Below are 14,045 nucleotides of genomic sequence, written 5' to 3'. Positions count from 1 at the left end.
TATAGGTGGTTGCATATTCGTTTTCAAATTTCGTCAAGATAAAAACAGTGCTATCCCTAAAATAACGTTGCGAAACGTACTTTTACTTACTCTGTAAGGAAAGTTACAGAGTACATACTAATATAATCAAAACCTTGTTCATCATATATTTAATATGGAGATATCTAAGGAAAAATAGTATGATTAGGCTTCATAAAAGTAATAGATACACAAAGACATACCAAGATTTTATTGATAGATTTATATACAACGTATTCTGTGAGTTTTATTTAAAAAAATGACTTTTTGGTTTTTTAGTGGTGACAATACTGCATCTATTATGACAACATATGCCAGAGTAAACATAGCTCTCTAATCTGTGCTCTAATTTGTGAATGCTATCCGACTTATATTATTATTTTCCTTCATTCTTTCTCTAATTAATTGCATTTAAAAATAATAACAAAAACGAGTTTCTTAAATCAGTGTTTCATTTTTACCTTAATTAAATTTGTCTCATTTAAAACGGAATATGAATATTTCTATTGAGAGGAAAAGATCAGATTGTACTGCACTACCAAAAGGATGGCAAAGAGAAGAAGTCCTAAGAAAAACTGGCCTAACTGCTGGCAAAGTTGATGTTTATTATTACAGGTATTAATGTTTATGTTATGATTTTATTATCATTACAATTATCCAGCATAGATAATACAAAAATTCTTTGATAGAAATAAGTTCATGGATTTTAGAAAGTATTTTTGTCAGCTCGATTACTTTTCGGATAGTTTGTAAAGTAACTTCTTTCTAAATTTCTGGGAACATTACTAAAACTCATCGACTTGTATAAATTTGGTAGAATTTATTTATAAAAGTGCTGAGTTAGACATTTGATTGTATGAGTTGTATATACTACCTAGGGATATTTGATTAATATGGTTGGGCGAATTTATGAAGTACTATCTGTGTCTTGCTGATGTTCACACGCCAGTTAGGATAATCCGAAATAACATTTCTTTCCTAAAACAATATATACATTGCTTTTTTTCTTGTCCTAAATTTTAATCAAAACATCCAGTCATTTGTGTATGATTTTAGTAAAAGACATTCAAACATGTTTTGTTGTTATAAAATAGGTTTATGAACGGAGAACAGTGGAGGGGTTGAGCAAGGGAATGATTTTGCTGTGGGGAATCCAAACTATTGGCAATTCAATATTTTTTTAGAGAATGTTCAAAGATATTGATAAGTTGTGATAAACACCTTATACTCCTTAGTAAAATTTCCTGAGCCATTTTACACTTACTTTCAGATAGGGGCTGTCTAATATATAGTAACAATTTAGCCATGCTATAGAATATGATAGGACAAAAATTATTTAAATAAAAAATTTGAAAATGAAAATCTTTTGAGCTTCCCATACTAACATAACAGTTGAATGTGCAGTGTTAATATGGAATGCTTAAAATAATTTGTTATCAACCCACATACTATATATCATATCTACCTTAAAAATTTTTTGCTAGAGGGTGATATTGTACATTGGTGATATTTATATGGTAATACCTATATACCTCTGTACCATCCGTGTTTCTGCTGTGAAGCAGTTGTTCTTGCATAGCTGTGTTTTGGTTTGGACGATGGGATTTGGTAGTGAAGTTACAGAGAAGGAAGCCCATTATCTTAGTTCTCACGAATGGCAATACTATGGGCATTTATTTTCTGAGATACATAGAGTTGTCTATATCTGTAGATGATGGTTACCATTTTCCATCAGGTTTTGTTTTTACAAGGTCATAATGAAGTGATTGATAACCCTGCGTGTGTGTTTGGCATATGCTGGCGGGGAATTAGTGTGTGATGATAGGTGATAAGAAATAATTTCAGTTAACCTATTATAACAAATTCATCAAAAAATAGTAATTATAGTTTCTAGGGGGACCATGTGGAGTTCAATCTGTTAGGGTATATTCCTAGCAATGGGACTATTAGGCCACATTACTAATAATCCCTTTCTTACCTTACACACAAACACTGTATCACTCTAAGTATTTGTGGATTTCATACCCCCCACACGGCATCAACAACAAGTGAAAGTATACAAAAATTTACTAAAAAGTTGCGACTTCAACACACTTTAAAACTATGTTTATATTAATTATTATATTTATAACTCTGATTTATTTATATCATGGGTTGCAATAATGACTTATAAAAAAAAATATTGCATCAAGTTCCTTGCAAAATGCTCTGTTAGGTGCTGCAGAGTTCCATACAAACTAGATCATATACATCTAGATAAAACATAGACATCTTAAAAATGGTCAACTGAACAATTTCTTGCCACTTTTGTTCTAAGTTTGAAAGAATAAAGTAAAGTTAATAAATAAATCCATATTATTTTTAGCAAAATACTTCTAACATTGTTATATATAACATTGTTATATTAAATAATTGACCAATTTTACGGTTTCGCTATTCAAAGTTTGCCAATTTTTTTCTTTGTGCAATCAAACCAATAAAACTGGTCTGGTATTTATAATAAGCATTACTGGAAGAGTACAAATGTTTATCTAATAATATTGATATGGGTTCAAAGTTTCACCAAGTGCTGACAATCATGACTATTATTATAAATCTTTTATGGTAGTGGGATAAAAATTACGAATTAAAAGATTAATATAATTCAATATAAGAGTAGACCCAAAAAATTTGCTTTTACTTTAAAATATATATGACATTTTTTTTTTCCATTTCTATTGGCTTTTTCATTATGAATATAAAATTAGCCTAACTGATCCAGACATTTTCATGTGATGTGCTTACCAACAAACAATGCTTAATTTCTTTTGACATATTATGTAAGTTCTACTATGTGTAAATTATATAAAGTATCTACCTATAACAATCAAATGTCTACTCGCATGTAACATGCATCACTAAGTGAGGGATTAACACCTATAGCTAACTTCAACACTACTCAATCATGATAGACTGGCTGTTGTGACAATGAATTTTCTGTAGCCCAACAGGTAAAAAGTTTCGCAGTAAACCGGAGCTAGTACGTTATCTCGGTGATAGTATGGACCTGTCGTGTTTCGACTTTCAGCAGGGTCAAATAAACACAATGCTGCTGTGCAAGGCCAAGAAAGCACGAGCGCAGTTCGATTACAGGTTCCACATTAGTGTCATAACTTCTCTCACTTGTGTTGTGATCATAGTGCAGTCCTGCTTTGTGTTATTGTATATGCTATTACTGATTAGAAATGCTTGTATAGTTGTCAGTGTGCCCTAGAACTTATATCTTAGAGTTTGTGTGATTTATTTATTATTATTTCATTAGATAGTCAAACACCAGTTATTGCACAGCTTAAACACAAAATCAGTACTGGTTCCTGTTTAACCATTGACACATTAAGCTTAGTCTATGTTATTAGCTAGTGCCTGTCTTACTTCACCATTCATTGTTGTAACTCACAGTGGCTTTGCTAATTCTATTTTATCATTTGTTTTTATAGCTTAACTAATGTGGACAAATCTTGCACCACTTTCACATTCCAACTGTAAGGTAGTGGTAGCTTATGTGTGTACAAAAATTGAAAATCCAAATTGTAGCATTCGTCACAATATTTAACGGCTGGGTGTGTTAAAAAACGGAGTCGTTCTATATTACGTCGGATTAGTATTCTACAATGCAGCAGCTATAACATAAGGTTTAGGGTTTTAGGTGTAATAAAAGTTCAGAATTTAGTTAACACTAGAATAATTGATGTGTATTTTACTGAACTAGGTATTATTAATTAACTGTGTACCTTATTCAATTTAGACTACCATGATCGAGTACCATATACACTACTATATATAAACAATATTCAAATATTAGGTATAATACGATTAGAGCTTAGGAAAGTGCTGATTCAATATAGCGGACGTATGTTCAGCCATAAATAGCTAAATATAAATCCGACGTAATATTTACGGTCTCGTTATTTAAAACGGCTATATAAGCGAATTCTACAAGTTGATTGTGAATAACCATTATGTTCATTCTGTTTAGGAATTTTGGAATCTTGTTAATATCTTTAAACCAGTAAGATATAAAAGTGTTTATATTAGAATAAGCTATATGACTAGAGTATATACCAATCAAGTGATGGTGTATAGTCCATTTTTACGATATTTTTCACAATATTTCTAAATTTATGTAAAGTATTTTATAGTTCGATAGGTAGGTATACTTATACTATTAAGTCTTAGCATTAACTAATAAATTAATTAGCTCAGAAGTATACCTACCATACCTTCCTATTCCTATTTGTAATTCTTGCGTTACTTTTATCGATTTATTTGAGCTGAGTGCGTACTCTGAGAGTGATACAAAGAATTTACGTTACCATTTGATTCTCATTTACCTACTACCTACTCGAAAAGTTTGTATAAAAATCTGAGTTTTAAAAAAAATCTTTAGAAACGCAGAACTTTTCGATACAAACTTATTGAATAAACGCTGTTAAAGCCTGTTGTAGAGTCCGAGGCATATTTGAAAAAAAAATTAAGTTATCCCCCGCGGATGTGGGGATTTTAGCAGGGAAGAGAAGAGCACGTCTGTAAATACATAATACGACCCCCGTAAGTCTCACCACGCAGAAGTGCCGTCCAACAAAGTTAACGAACAGGATCGTCTCACATACTGGATTAGTATTATTTGTCATCCTTAAGGACTAAGGTGTCTCTATAAACCGAAACCCAGCAAACGTGGCGTTGGAAGCACGAGAGGGCTCAGGGTAACTAAAATTTCTAAGTTCAGTATATCTACTGATATTTGTTATTATTTTTTTTAACTTAAATTACGTTATTTGTATTGTACCAAAGTGTAATAATGGGATTTTAATAAAAAAAAACATCCATGGATATAATAATTTCATAATTAAAAAATATTCATTCATAAAATTTAAACTTTCGTATTCTTTTTGGTCTTATTTTGGATATTTTAAAAGACCCATTTGTGCAAACAAAATACGAAACTGCAATTGCGATATTTGAGTGATGCGTGGAGTTTCTGAATAAATGGACGTTTGTAAATTAACTAAGGTTTAATATAACTAATTGTATCTAAAACAGGGGTGTACGCTCTGACGCATCACTGGTGCCGCCAATACGACAAACTGCATCAATTTTTAAGCAGCCCGTTACCGTATACAAAACACAAGAGAGTAAAGTGAAGACTGACTTGAAACATGGCACCCAAGAGAAACCAAAACAATTGTTTTGGGAAAAGAGGTTAGAGGTTGGTATCATAATAAAATATTTAATAGTAAATGATAATAGTAGCTGCGCTAATGGTACCTATACGCTCATAGAGTACCAGTGACAGATGATAGGTAGGTAAGGATGAAAGGCAAGAATCAGTTAGCCTGTCGTGATGAATACATCCCAAATTAAGCATCATTATTTCCAGAGGCACCGCGGGAAGGTCGACCTGACAGGCTATATTGCTAGCGATCGAGTTTTTATTTTTTGTTTTTAATTTAGAGCTTTTTAAATTTTCACAGTTACCTATAAATACACTAGGAGCGACAATAACTGTGTATAACCAATCTATATTAAAGAAGATCCCGGCATATAATGGGCCACTCCTTTCTTTCCCTTGAGTGTCGTAAAAGGCGACTAAAGGAACTTAATGGTCGGGGGATGGGAATCAGTGTACCTCTTAAAACATCTCTAAAGCCTAACTGCGGTTGCCAACCGCTTGCCAAGCATAGCAACTATTGGCAAAACCCTCCAATACGGGAGGCCTATATTCAGCAGTGGACAAATATCCGCTGATGTGATATGTAAGTGATGTGATTGAAGGAGGGGATTATTAGTAATAAGAACTAGCAGTATCTTCGTAAGCAATATAAGCTTAGGTCTATCTCCATCCCATAGGTCCACCCGAATACCATTATGGTTAATTTTGCTTTATACGTCACGATGGACCAACTGACCAGCCCTCTTATACAAGTGGCAAACAAATCTATTGATAGAATCATATAGTGTAAGAGCTATATCACGAACTCTGTAGCGAAAACGATTCTATTAGTATACCCCCTTGTTTGGTTTACCCCCTTGTTTAAGGGGTCTGAGTTCATTCCCACCTATCATCTCTGACTCTGACAGAACCCTGCAGGTGTATACTGATAGCGCACAGGTATGTTTACCGTTCCATTTTCATCCACCAAAAAATCTATACATATTATGTAAAATAAATAATTAAATCTGTTACAGGGCCTAACGGCGTGTGATGCAAATGGAGTTATTGGGACGACCTCCCTTCCTAAATATATTAAGCCATTAGGTCCATATACTTCTGATGCTACCACTATACAATCGTTGGCGACTGCTCTTCACGTTTCCTCTCAACCAATAACAGGTAGATAATGTTGATATGTTATATTGTATTAAAAAAAAGAAAAAAGAAAACGGGCGATATTTTAATCTCAATTTCCTTTGAAACTATGCGTTCTAATGTAAATTTTTACAAACAATAATTAGCATTGAAATAAGAAAAATAAAATCCTTGTTGTCTGTTTCCTTCCGTATTTAAACATTGTATCTTTTATTTCTATTACGAATAAACATACATGCCTTTTTAAATTAGAATCCAATTATTTTATAGCGCATATCTCTGTCTACTTTTTATACCACTGAAGTGGCAAATAAGCATACAGCCCACCTGATGGTAAGCGGTTACCGTAGCCTATGAACAACTGCAATAACAGAGGTATTAAGCGCGTGTTGTCAATCCTAAAGAAACATTTATCCCTTTTTTTAATAACGCCATGCTGTAGTCTCTTAGAAAAACATTGACAGGGAGCTCATTCTATAATCTGAGCGTTCGTGGGTGGAAACATCTCTGAAACTGCTATGTACGCGACCTAAAGGTATATGAACTCCTTATCGGTGGCGAGTTGTACGTTGGTAGAAAGTAGCTGTAAGCATCATGTTAAACAATTCCTCTGAGCACAGTCCATTGTACAAGCGGTAGAATACACAGTTTGTGATGCGTGAAGATGAACTATTATAAAGTGTACTCTTTCTTACTGTATTTGATAATCATAATTGATTATCTACTACTTTATATTCAATTCCTCCAGTGTCTATCAATATTTAGATTCCAAAATACTTTTCTTGTATTCTCAAAGTTAACTGGAAGAAATCCATTTAAGGGAGTTTGTCCTTAAGTTCGCCCGTGTACATTTTCGTTTTTATCTGGCATAGAATAGGCCACCGCTTCCTTTTCTGAGGGTGTCGTAAGAAGCGACTAAGGGAGGACGAGAGATAGGCAGCAGCGTCTCTTAAAATATCTCTAAAGCCTAACTGCGGTTCCACCAGCTAATCCATCTGCCAAGCGTGGCAACTGGCAAAATCCCCCAAGGGAGAGGCTTATATTCACCAGTGGACAGTTAAAGGCTGATACAAAATCATATAAATAAATAAATTGTAAAATTCAATTTGTATATTGCCGAACTATTTATTTCACTTGAACTCAGTTTGCATTTGATTTCAGACCACATGTCTGCAGAGTTTCAATCATTATTATTCATCTCTGCGTATTATAAAATTCTAAAACTTATTATTTTGTAGTGTCCTTGCTTCAATGAATTTAAATATTAATAATATAATAAATCATTACATTAATAGGAAATCAACATTATAAAATATGCGTTTACATTTCTTCATTCGACGACACATAAGCTTTAAAACATTATTTTTAATTACCTTAATCATATATCAAAATGTAAATCTCCAGAAATCCCGCTACCGCACTGCTCTGAAATCCATAACAAGGGCAAAAGGGGTGTCATGGCGAGTGATGTGTTTACATTACTCGCGTTACCTATTTTCATCATGCTCGTTTCCTAGCTCATTGCTACGGAACAGTTGAGTAAACAAGGCAATAACCATATATCTATTCGTAAATTGTATTTTACGTATTTATATAAATGTAAAAAAATGCAACCAAGATTGACTAAAAAGTACCCCAAAATAGTATCTTTTTTTTTTTATAAAACTTAGAATGGCAAACAAGCTGACGGCCCACCTGATGGAAAGTGGTAACCGTCGCCTATAGACATGAGCAGTACCATGGACATAACAGAGTATACTGTTTCGCCCATGATACCCCCATGCGTTGCCATTCCTGAGGACTCAGGTGTTATTCCTCTGTACCCAGTAAATTCACGCCATATCCCACCCTTCAAACCGAAACACAGCCATGCAAACACAACTGCTTCACGGTTGAAACACGAATGGGACAGAGGTACCCAAGCAATCGACTTTTGTACTCCTGTTCTAACGATTGCCGAATAATTTTTAGTTGCGAATTTAAAAAAAAATTAACTATTTTTGAATTTTTGAAAAAAAGATATATGAAAATAATTCTCGAGATTACAGGTTATTATAAAGAGATCCAGTCATACACAGGTAGTTGTAAGTTAAAAAAAAAAATTCGATTTGTGTTCCTTAGGGAAAATTGATTGTATTAAACGTCTATATATAAAAAATATGTTTCAGGACAAACTGGATCTAAACAGGCGATATTAGAGAACCCTGGTGTTTTTTTAAACCCTGAGCAGCCGCTGATAGCGGCCGTAACGATAACGAAGGACGACGTGCGGCGGCAAGAGGAGCGCGTGAAACGCGCGCGGCAGCGGCTGCAAGAGGCTCTCGCGGTTGCGTAGGGCCCCGCCGGCGGGGAGCCCTCGCGCCCCGCCGCGGACATACACCTACCGGACTCCACGCAACCTAACTCCACAGAAACATCGCCTAAAACACTGACAGAATGTAACGCTGATCTTAATGATTGATCAGAATATTGATACTGATAAACAAATTTCATTATATTAAGTTGCTACTAGTTTTTATAAAGTGAAATGTACTTATTATCGAAAACCTAAATATATTCAAATGTGACGGATAAAAAATATTAAAAAATTATTGGACAATATTTCATATTGTCAAAATGTATTATTAGTAGCTACTTATTATAGATAGAAATAATATTCACGCATTACTGTATTGGTACCAGAGTTATGATTTACCGATGAAGATATTCCATTCTTGGTCCATTAAAATTTTCAAACCAAAAATTTATGAAAATGTAAAGAAATTCCAAACCAGTCTACCGCTATCTAATCTACTAGTTTACCTATGAATAACTTTTAAAATGTACTTTTAGAGATGGTAAAATTACTCATGGTAAAGATACAATATTGCTAAGAAAAAAAAATTTATATAAATTATATGTGAAGTGAAAAGTCCCATAAGTAAATATTTATTGAAGAAACTAGAAGATAATTTTTAAAAGCTTGTACTTTAATAGATACATAGATTTCAGATGAAATGTGAAAAATGACAAACTTGACAAAAATTGTTACTCAATTGCGCTCAACTGGCTAAATGGACAACGAATTTTATTTTCAAAATTATATATTGTGAAGTCGCGAGTAACACATATTTACTTATCAGTTTAATAAAGTTCAGAATTGTTATAGTTATGAACATATGTATTACGCGACATTTATATTCTGATACGTACGTGAATTAACAATAGTAATACATCAAGACAGAAAAACAGGTTGACTTCAGTAATAAAAATCTGACAAAAAAAATTTAATTTTAGAAATCTCAATGTATGTTTCGTGTAATATAAGTATATAAAGGTATGTATTGTGCTTTCGATAATAAAAAACTTTGTATTAAATTTATTTTGATTTATTTCAATAGAAGTAGTTAAAGAAATATGGCAATTGTGCACGCTACCTTACTAATTAAAATACAATTTCACAACCATAAAAAATTTGGCTTATCTAACAATATTATAAGTGAAGTTGACTTTAAATGTGAGCATATAGCATCTTACTTTTATAGGCAAAAAGCTAATTAATAAAAATACTTATATTAAGTGATTTAAAAGACTTTATTTAAATAACAATTAATTTTAATTGTACAGTAACAGTTTCTAAGTGGCAGTAAAATTAATTAGTTATTTTCTATTTTGGATGGTTGTAGTGGTAATAAATAATGGACGGTACCTATAATTGCAAATAATATAAAAGTAAACGAATATTAGCTTATTAAATATACGAATCATACCTACCATTAATATCATAAAATTATATTTGTATTATGTCATAATTAAAGTATTATCATGGAAAATTATATTTTTTAGGAGTTTCGTAGTCAATAGTAAAGTGACTACAGTTTCATTGTAATGTCTATATGTAATGTTTAAATTGATACATTTAAAATTTTGTTTACTATCTCATCCAATGAGTCTTCAGAAGAGGTCTATTTCTTATTGATAGAAAATGTTGAATTTTAAAATTTTAATTGGGTAGTCTTCACTCAAAAATCTGCATAAAGAACCTTTATATCGAATTGCATTTCTGTCGCTAAGCAGCTTTACTTTTTTTAAAATTATGAGTATAGAGAAAAACATCTAGTACCAGAAATGGCAAAACATGAATGAAGGTGATAGTATTGTTTGCTATAACAAGTTAATAAAATGTGAAAAAAAAAATTTTAGAATCTATTAATTAATAACTGCAAAGGTCTGATCAATCAAGTTTAATACGAGTATAACTACGGAATACTATTTAAAGCGTGTCCGAATCTCTTTTAAAATATATAAACATATATTTTTGTACAAAACTTTACTTAATTTTGTACAAGACAAAATGGGCCTTATAAACATTTCAGGTACCTATATATATACATATATAGGTAGGTATATATTTGGCTGTTGTTATTTGGACCCAAGTCGGTTTCTCTCTCTTCATAAACAAACTCGATCTTCACTTATACCTACTCAATAAGTCAATTCCGTCTGCATAATAACAAAGCTAAGAAATTAAATTAAGCTGTGTTCAGACGTGGCTAAACGAAATGCATCGTTTAGAGCTGTAGGTAATGTAAGTGTAATATAACGTTAATTCTGTGTATAAATATGTATTGTTAATGTATGTGCGCGTGTGTAAATTTACTAACATTAACTTTAAAAACATTGTTACTAATACATATTAATGGACCAAAAAGTCCGAAATAAAAATTATTCCTCTGTGCCTTGATGTTGGGCTAACCGCCGCTTGTAAGCATATCCTTTAAATTTCCCTAAATGCTTTAACTTTTAAAGAATATTGGCTACACTACTGCCGTGCGAGTTCCCCAAGTTTAGTGTTTGTAAGTAAAATTTTTTGTTACATAACTGTATGGATTAGAAAGTTGTAATTCGGATAAACATTTTAAATACTCGTAAAACGCTCACGCACATGTCCGTGTCACATTTTAAGCGAACATAGAGGCGGTTACAATGCTCGTCTATACTATTTTCATGACAAATTTTACAAATTACACACGTCTAGGCGCAACTTTAGCTAACTACTGACAAATTGAAATAATTATGTATCTGATACAATAAATTAAAGAAATATTAAACATTTATTTTATAAACTAATGACTAGAATAAATCGCAGTTCAGTTTTGTCAATCGTTTTACCTAAGTAATTATAAAGGCAATGATTTTTTAACTAGATGATGCTATTATATAAATGGACTATAAGTACCTACTATAACTTTGAAAGGCCCCATGCTTTATTAAAGTTCAAGCAGAAAAATGTCAAGTCCTAGTTATTATTTAAAGACAACTTACATTAAATATGACCTAATATTTTTAGTCTTATAATGCATAATACTATCAAATAGGAATGTTTAGAAATCTTAAAAAAATGACGATATCTATTAAAAAAACTCTATGATTCTAGCATTAAGAAGAACATTAAAATATTTTTAACACAATACTAAGCTCTGAAACTAAAGTAATAAGTTTAGTAAAAAAATTATTTTATTGTCATTTTCCATCAATTAATAAACAAAAGGTAGCACTAAATGCGAATCGTATTACCAAAAATTCTCTAAATCATAAATTTATTCCTGAGAAGTTTGCACAACTGTATGAGTTATATGTTATCAATAATAATTAACTTTAGTCATCTGATATGTTAGAAATAATTTCATTGATAATACTTTGAAATTCATTAAATAGGGATAAAAAATAAATTTGATACGTAAATGTGATATGTCCTGTTTAAGACGAATCTTTTAAGTCCATGGATAAAAATTTGAGAAAAATACAGTGCCTATTATGAAATACCCTATAAAATAATACTGTATTAACCTTGACTGAAAATCAGGCATGCGTCGCGATATTATAAATGTTTTCCATTTGCTATACATATTATCAACACCCTCTAAATTAGCTATTGATAAGTGATGGGAAGGTATTCTTTTTCCAATACCAATACGACGAAAATGTTCATTAATAGTGTTTTGATCTGAAGTTGGTGTAGGGCCTACATTCATTCTGCTAGAACATATCCAGTACAACACTGGGCTGGCAGATGCCAGAAGTCTTGTTGATACTTGTATATGAACAAAAATTATGCAAAATATTGTTAAAAACATTACATGTACTACATACACAAATATTGTAGGATCATTGGCCCCAAATCCTTTAGAATATTGCTTTTGCCTATAAGGCATCTTGTTCGAATATCCAAATATATTGTACTTTAATCCAAGTCTAAGACATAATTTTATATTATTGTTTATATAAGACATACAGTGGTACATGATCAAAAATATGCTTGGAGAAGCGAGCATGAAGTTAGGAATCTGTTTTAATTTATAATAATTAAAAAATCCTACATCCCAGTAATGACTCTGTATATATGAATATGATAAGGGTATAGTGTTATTGCACCAAGGGCTTTCTGCACTTCCTGGTAAAACATATTCTGTATTAGACAAAAATTCTGGCAAATTGTGATCATTTTGAACACAAAATTTAAAATAATTATATGTTTGCACTAAAAGAAATGGGATCAAAGCTATTATCACAGACAAAAAAAGTGCAACACTTGATGTGAACAGAGGTAACAGCAAGAAAGGAAGTATAATTCTATGCTTTAATGTCTTGTATTTGTACACAATTTCTGGCAATGTCCTCTCTATTACATTTTTGAAACTTGTATAGAGAATGAAACCTAAATTTACTGAACCATTTGATCTAGTTATCATGGAAAACCCTGCAGGCATTCCACTTGTTATATCAATATTAGCAAATCGCAATGATTCATTTTCTGTACATTTAAGCATTGTATAAAATGACATCCAAGCAAATAATGTTTCTGAATATGGTGCTGTAAAGAATATACTTGCAGGGTTAATACAATAAAGTATTGTACATTTGTATGCCTTGCACTCGCTTCTTAGAACTCTTAAACTCAATCTATGTAAAACATCAGCAGATTTAATGAACATTAAAACATTTATGATTGTTGCAGATATTAACAATGCACTATGAAAATTTAACAGTGTTCCTAACAAACTACATAGTCCATATGCTACATATCTTACAACCATTGGAAATAATGGATAAAATGCTAAACAATTCTCATAAGTGTATCCATATTGTGCAATGTGTATAAAATATTGTGCATCCCATCGTTTCATGCCGCCTAACAAATTATCTACGGCAGTATCTGCATAAGTTTTGCGTAACGATGGATCCTCTGGGCTTATAAAAACATTGGCGTCGTGGTCGGGTATCACGATATTAGATATTGCTTGTAAAAATATCACAACAATTCTAGTACTAAATGCAAACCATAATATCTTTTGACGCGGCGAATACATCTGAAATACAAGCAAAACATATTGGATTTCTAATATATATAAGTAGTAAATATTATCTTTAAAATTATTGACGAAACGAAGTAAAGGTTACCGTTTGTGTAATGTCAATAGTATTCAATACATGATCAAATTAATTAAATTAAAATGTTGCATTTGCTTCGTAATTTGCTAACAGACGCGTTAAATAAATGCAAATTTATCTATATACGAATCACAATTTTGCTAAACAAAAATTTTATTTCCTTTTTCCTGACAACCTAACATTCCTTATTGACATTGACAGTTAAATTTTTTTGTAAGCGCTTGTAGCTAAGCAAAAGAATTTAAAGATT

General features: G+C 31.8%; 2 protein-coding genes across 3 annotated transcripts; one reads left to right on the top strand and one right to left on the bottom strand.

Annotated features, from left to right (window-relative positions):
* Positions 1 to 323: 323 nt before the first annotated feature.
* LOC113510607 (methyl-CpG-binding domain protein 3) lies at positions 324 to 9,721 on the top strand. Of its 2 annotated transcripts, XM_026894063.3 has the most exons (5): positions 324 to 633; positions 3,001 to 3,150; positions 5,098 to 5,263; positions 6,244 to 6,388; positions 8,533 to 9,721. In XM_026894063.3, exons 1-5 carry the CDS (start codon positions 512 to 514, stop codon positions 8,697 to 8,699), a joined length of 750 nt encoding a protein of 249 aa, XP_026749864.1. In that variant the 5' UTR covers positions 324 to 511; the 3' UTR covers positions 8,700 to 9,721. The 2 variants fall into 2 exon arrangements, with proteins under 2 accessions (XP_026749864.1, XP_026749865.1); XM_026894064.3 differs by lacking the exon at positions 3,001 to 3,150 and having other exon boundaries at positions 340 to 633.
* Positions 9,722 to 9,760: 39 nt separating this feature from the next.
* On the bottom strand, positions 9,761 to 13,999 carry LOC113510695 (GPI mannosyltransferase 2). Its single transcript, XM_026894198.3, has 2 exons — positions 13,805 to 13,999; positions 9,761 to 13,713 (listed from the first exon to the last, which is right to left on the bottom strand). Exon 2 carries the CDS (start codon positions 13,711 to 13,713, stop codon positions 12,118 to 12,120), a length of 1,596 nt encoding a protein of 531 aa, XP_026749999.1. The 5' UTR covers positions 13,805 to 13,999; the 3' UTR covers positions 9,761 to 12,117.
* Positions 14,000 to 14,045: the final 46 nt, after the last annotated feature.

The sequence above is a fragment of the Galleria mellonella genome, unplaced genomic scaffold (genome assembly GCF_026898425.1).
Source record: "Galleria mellonella isolate WM207_F2 unplaced genomic scaffold, CSIRO_AGI_GalMel_v1 utg32, whole genome shotgun sequence".
Classification (NCBI taxonomy): domain Eukaryota; kingdom Metazoa; phylum Arthropoda; class Insecta; order Lepidoptera; family Pyralidae; genus Galleria; species Galleria mellonella.
This window is presented reverse-complemented; position numbering and strand designations above follow the sequence as displayed.

Bases quoted from the DNA above. Each gene is read 5' to 3' on its own strand.
- LOC113510607 (XM_026894063.3), top strand. From the start codon at position 512: ATGAATATTTCTATTGAGAGGAAAAGATCAGATTGTACTGCACTACCA. The intron at 634-3,000 runs GTATTAATGTTT...AATTTTCTGTAG, and splicing joins GTTGATGTTTATTATTACAG to CCCAACAGGTAAAAAGTTTC. The intron at 5,264-6,243 runs GTTGGTATCATA...AATCTGTTACAG, and splicing joins TTTGGGAAAAGAGGTTAGAG to GGCCTAACGGCGTGTGATGC.
- LOC113510695 (XM_026894198.3), bottom strand. From the start codon at position 13,713: ATGTATTCGCCGCGTCAAAAGATATTATGGTTTGCATTTAGTACTAGA.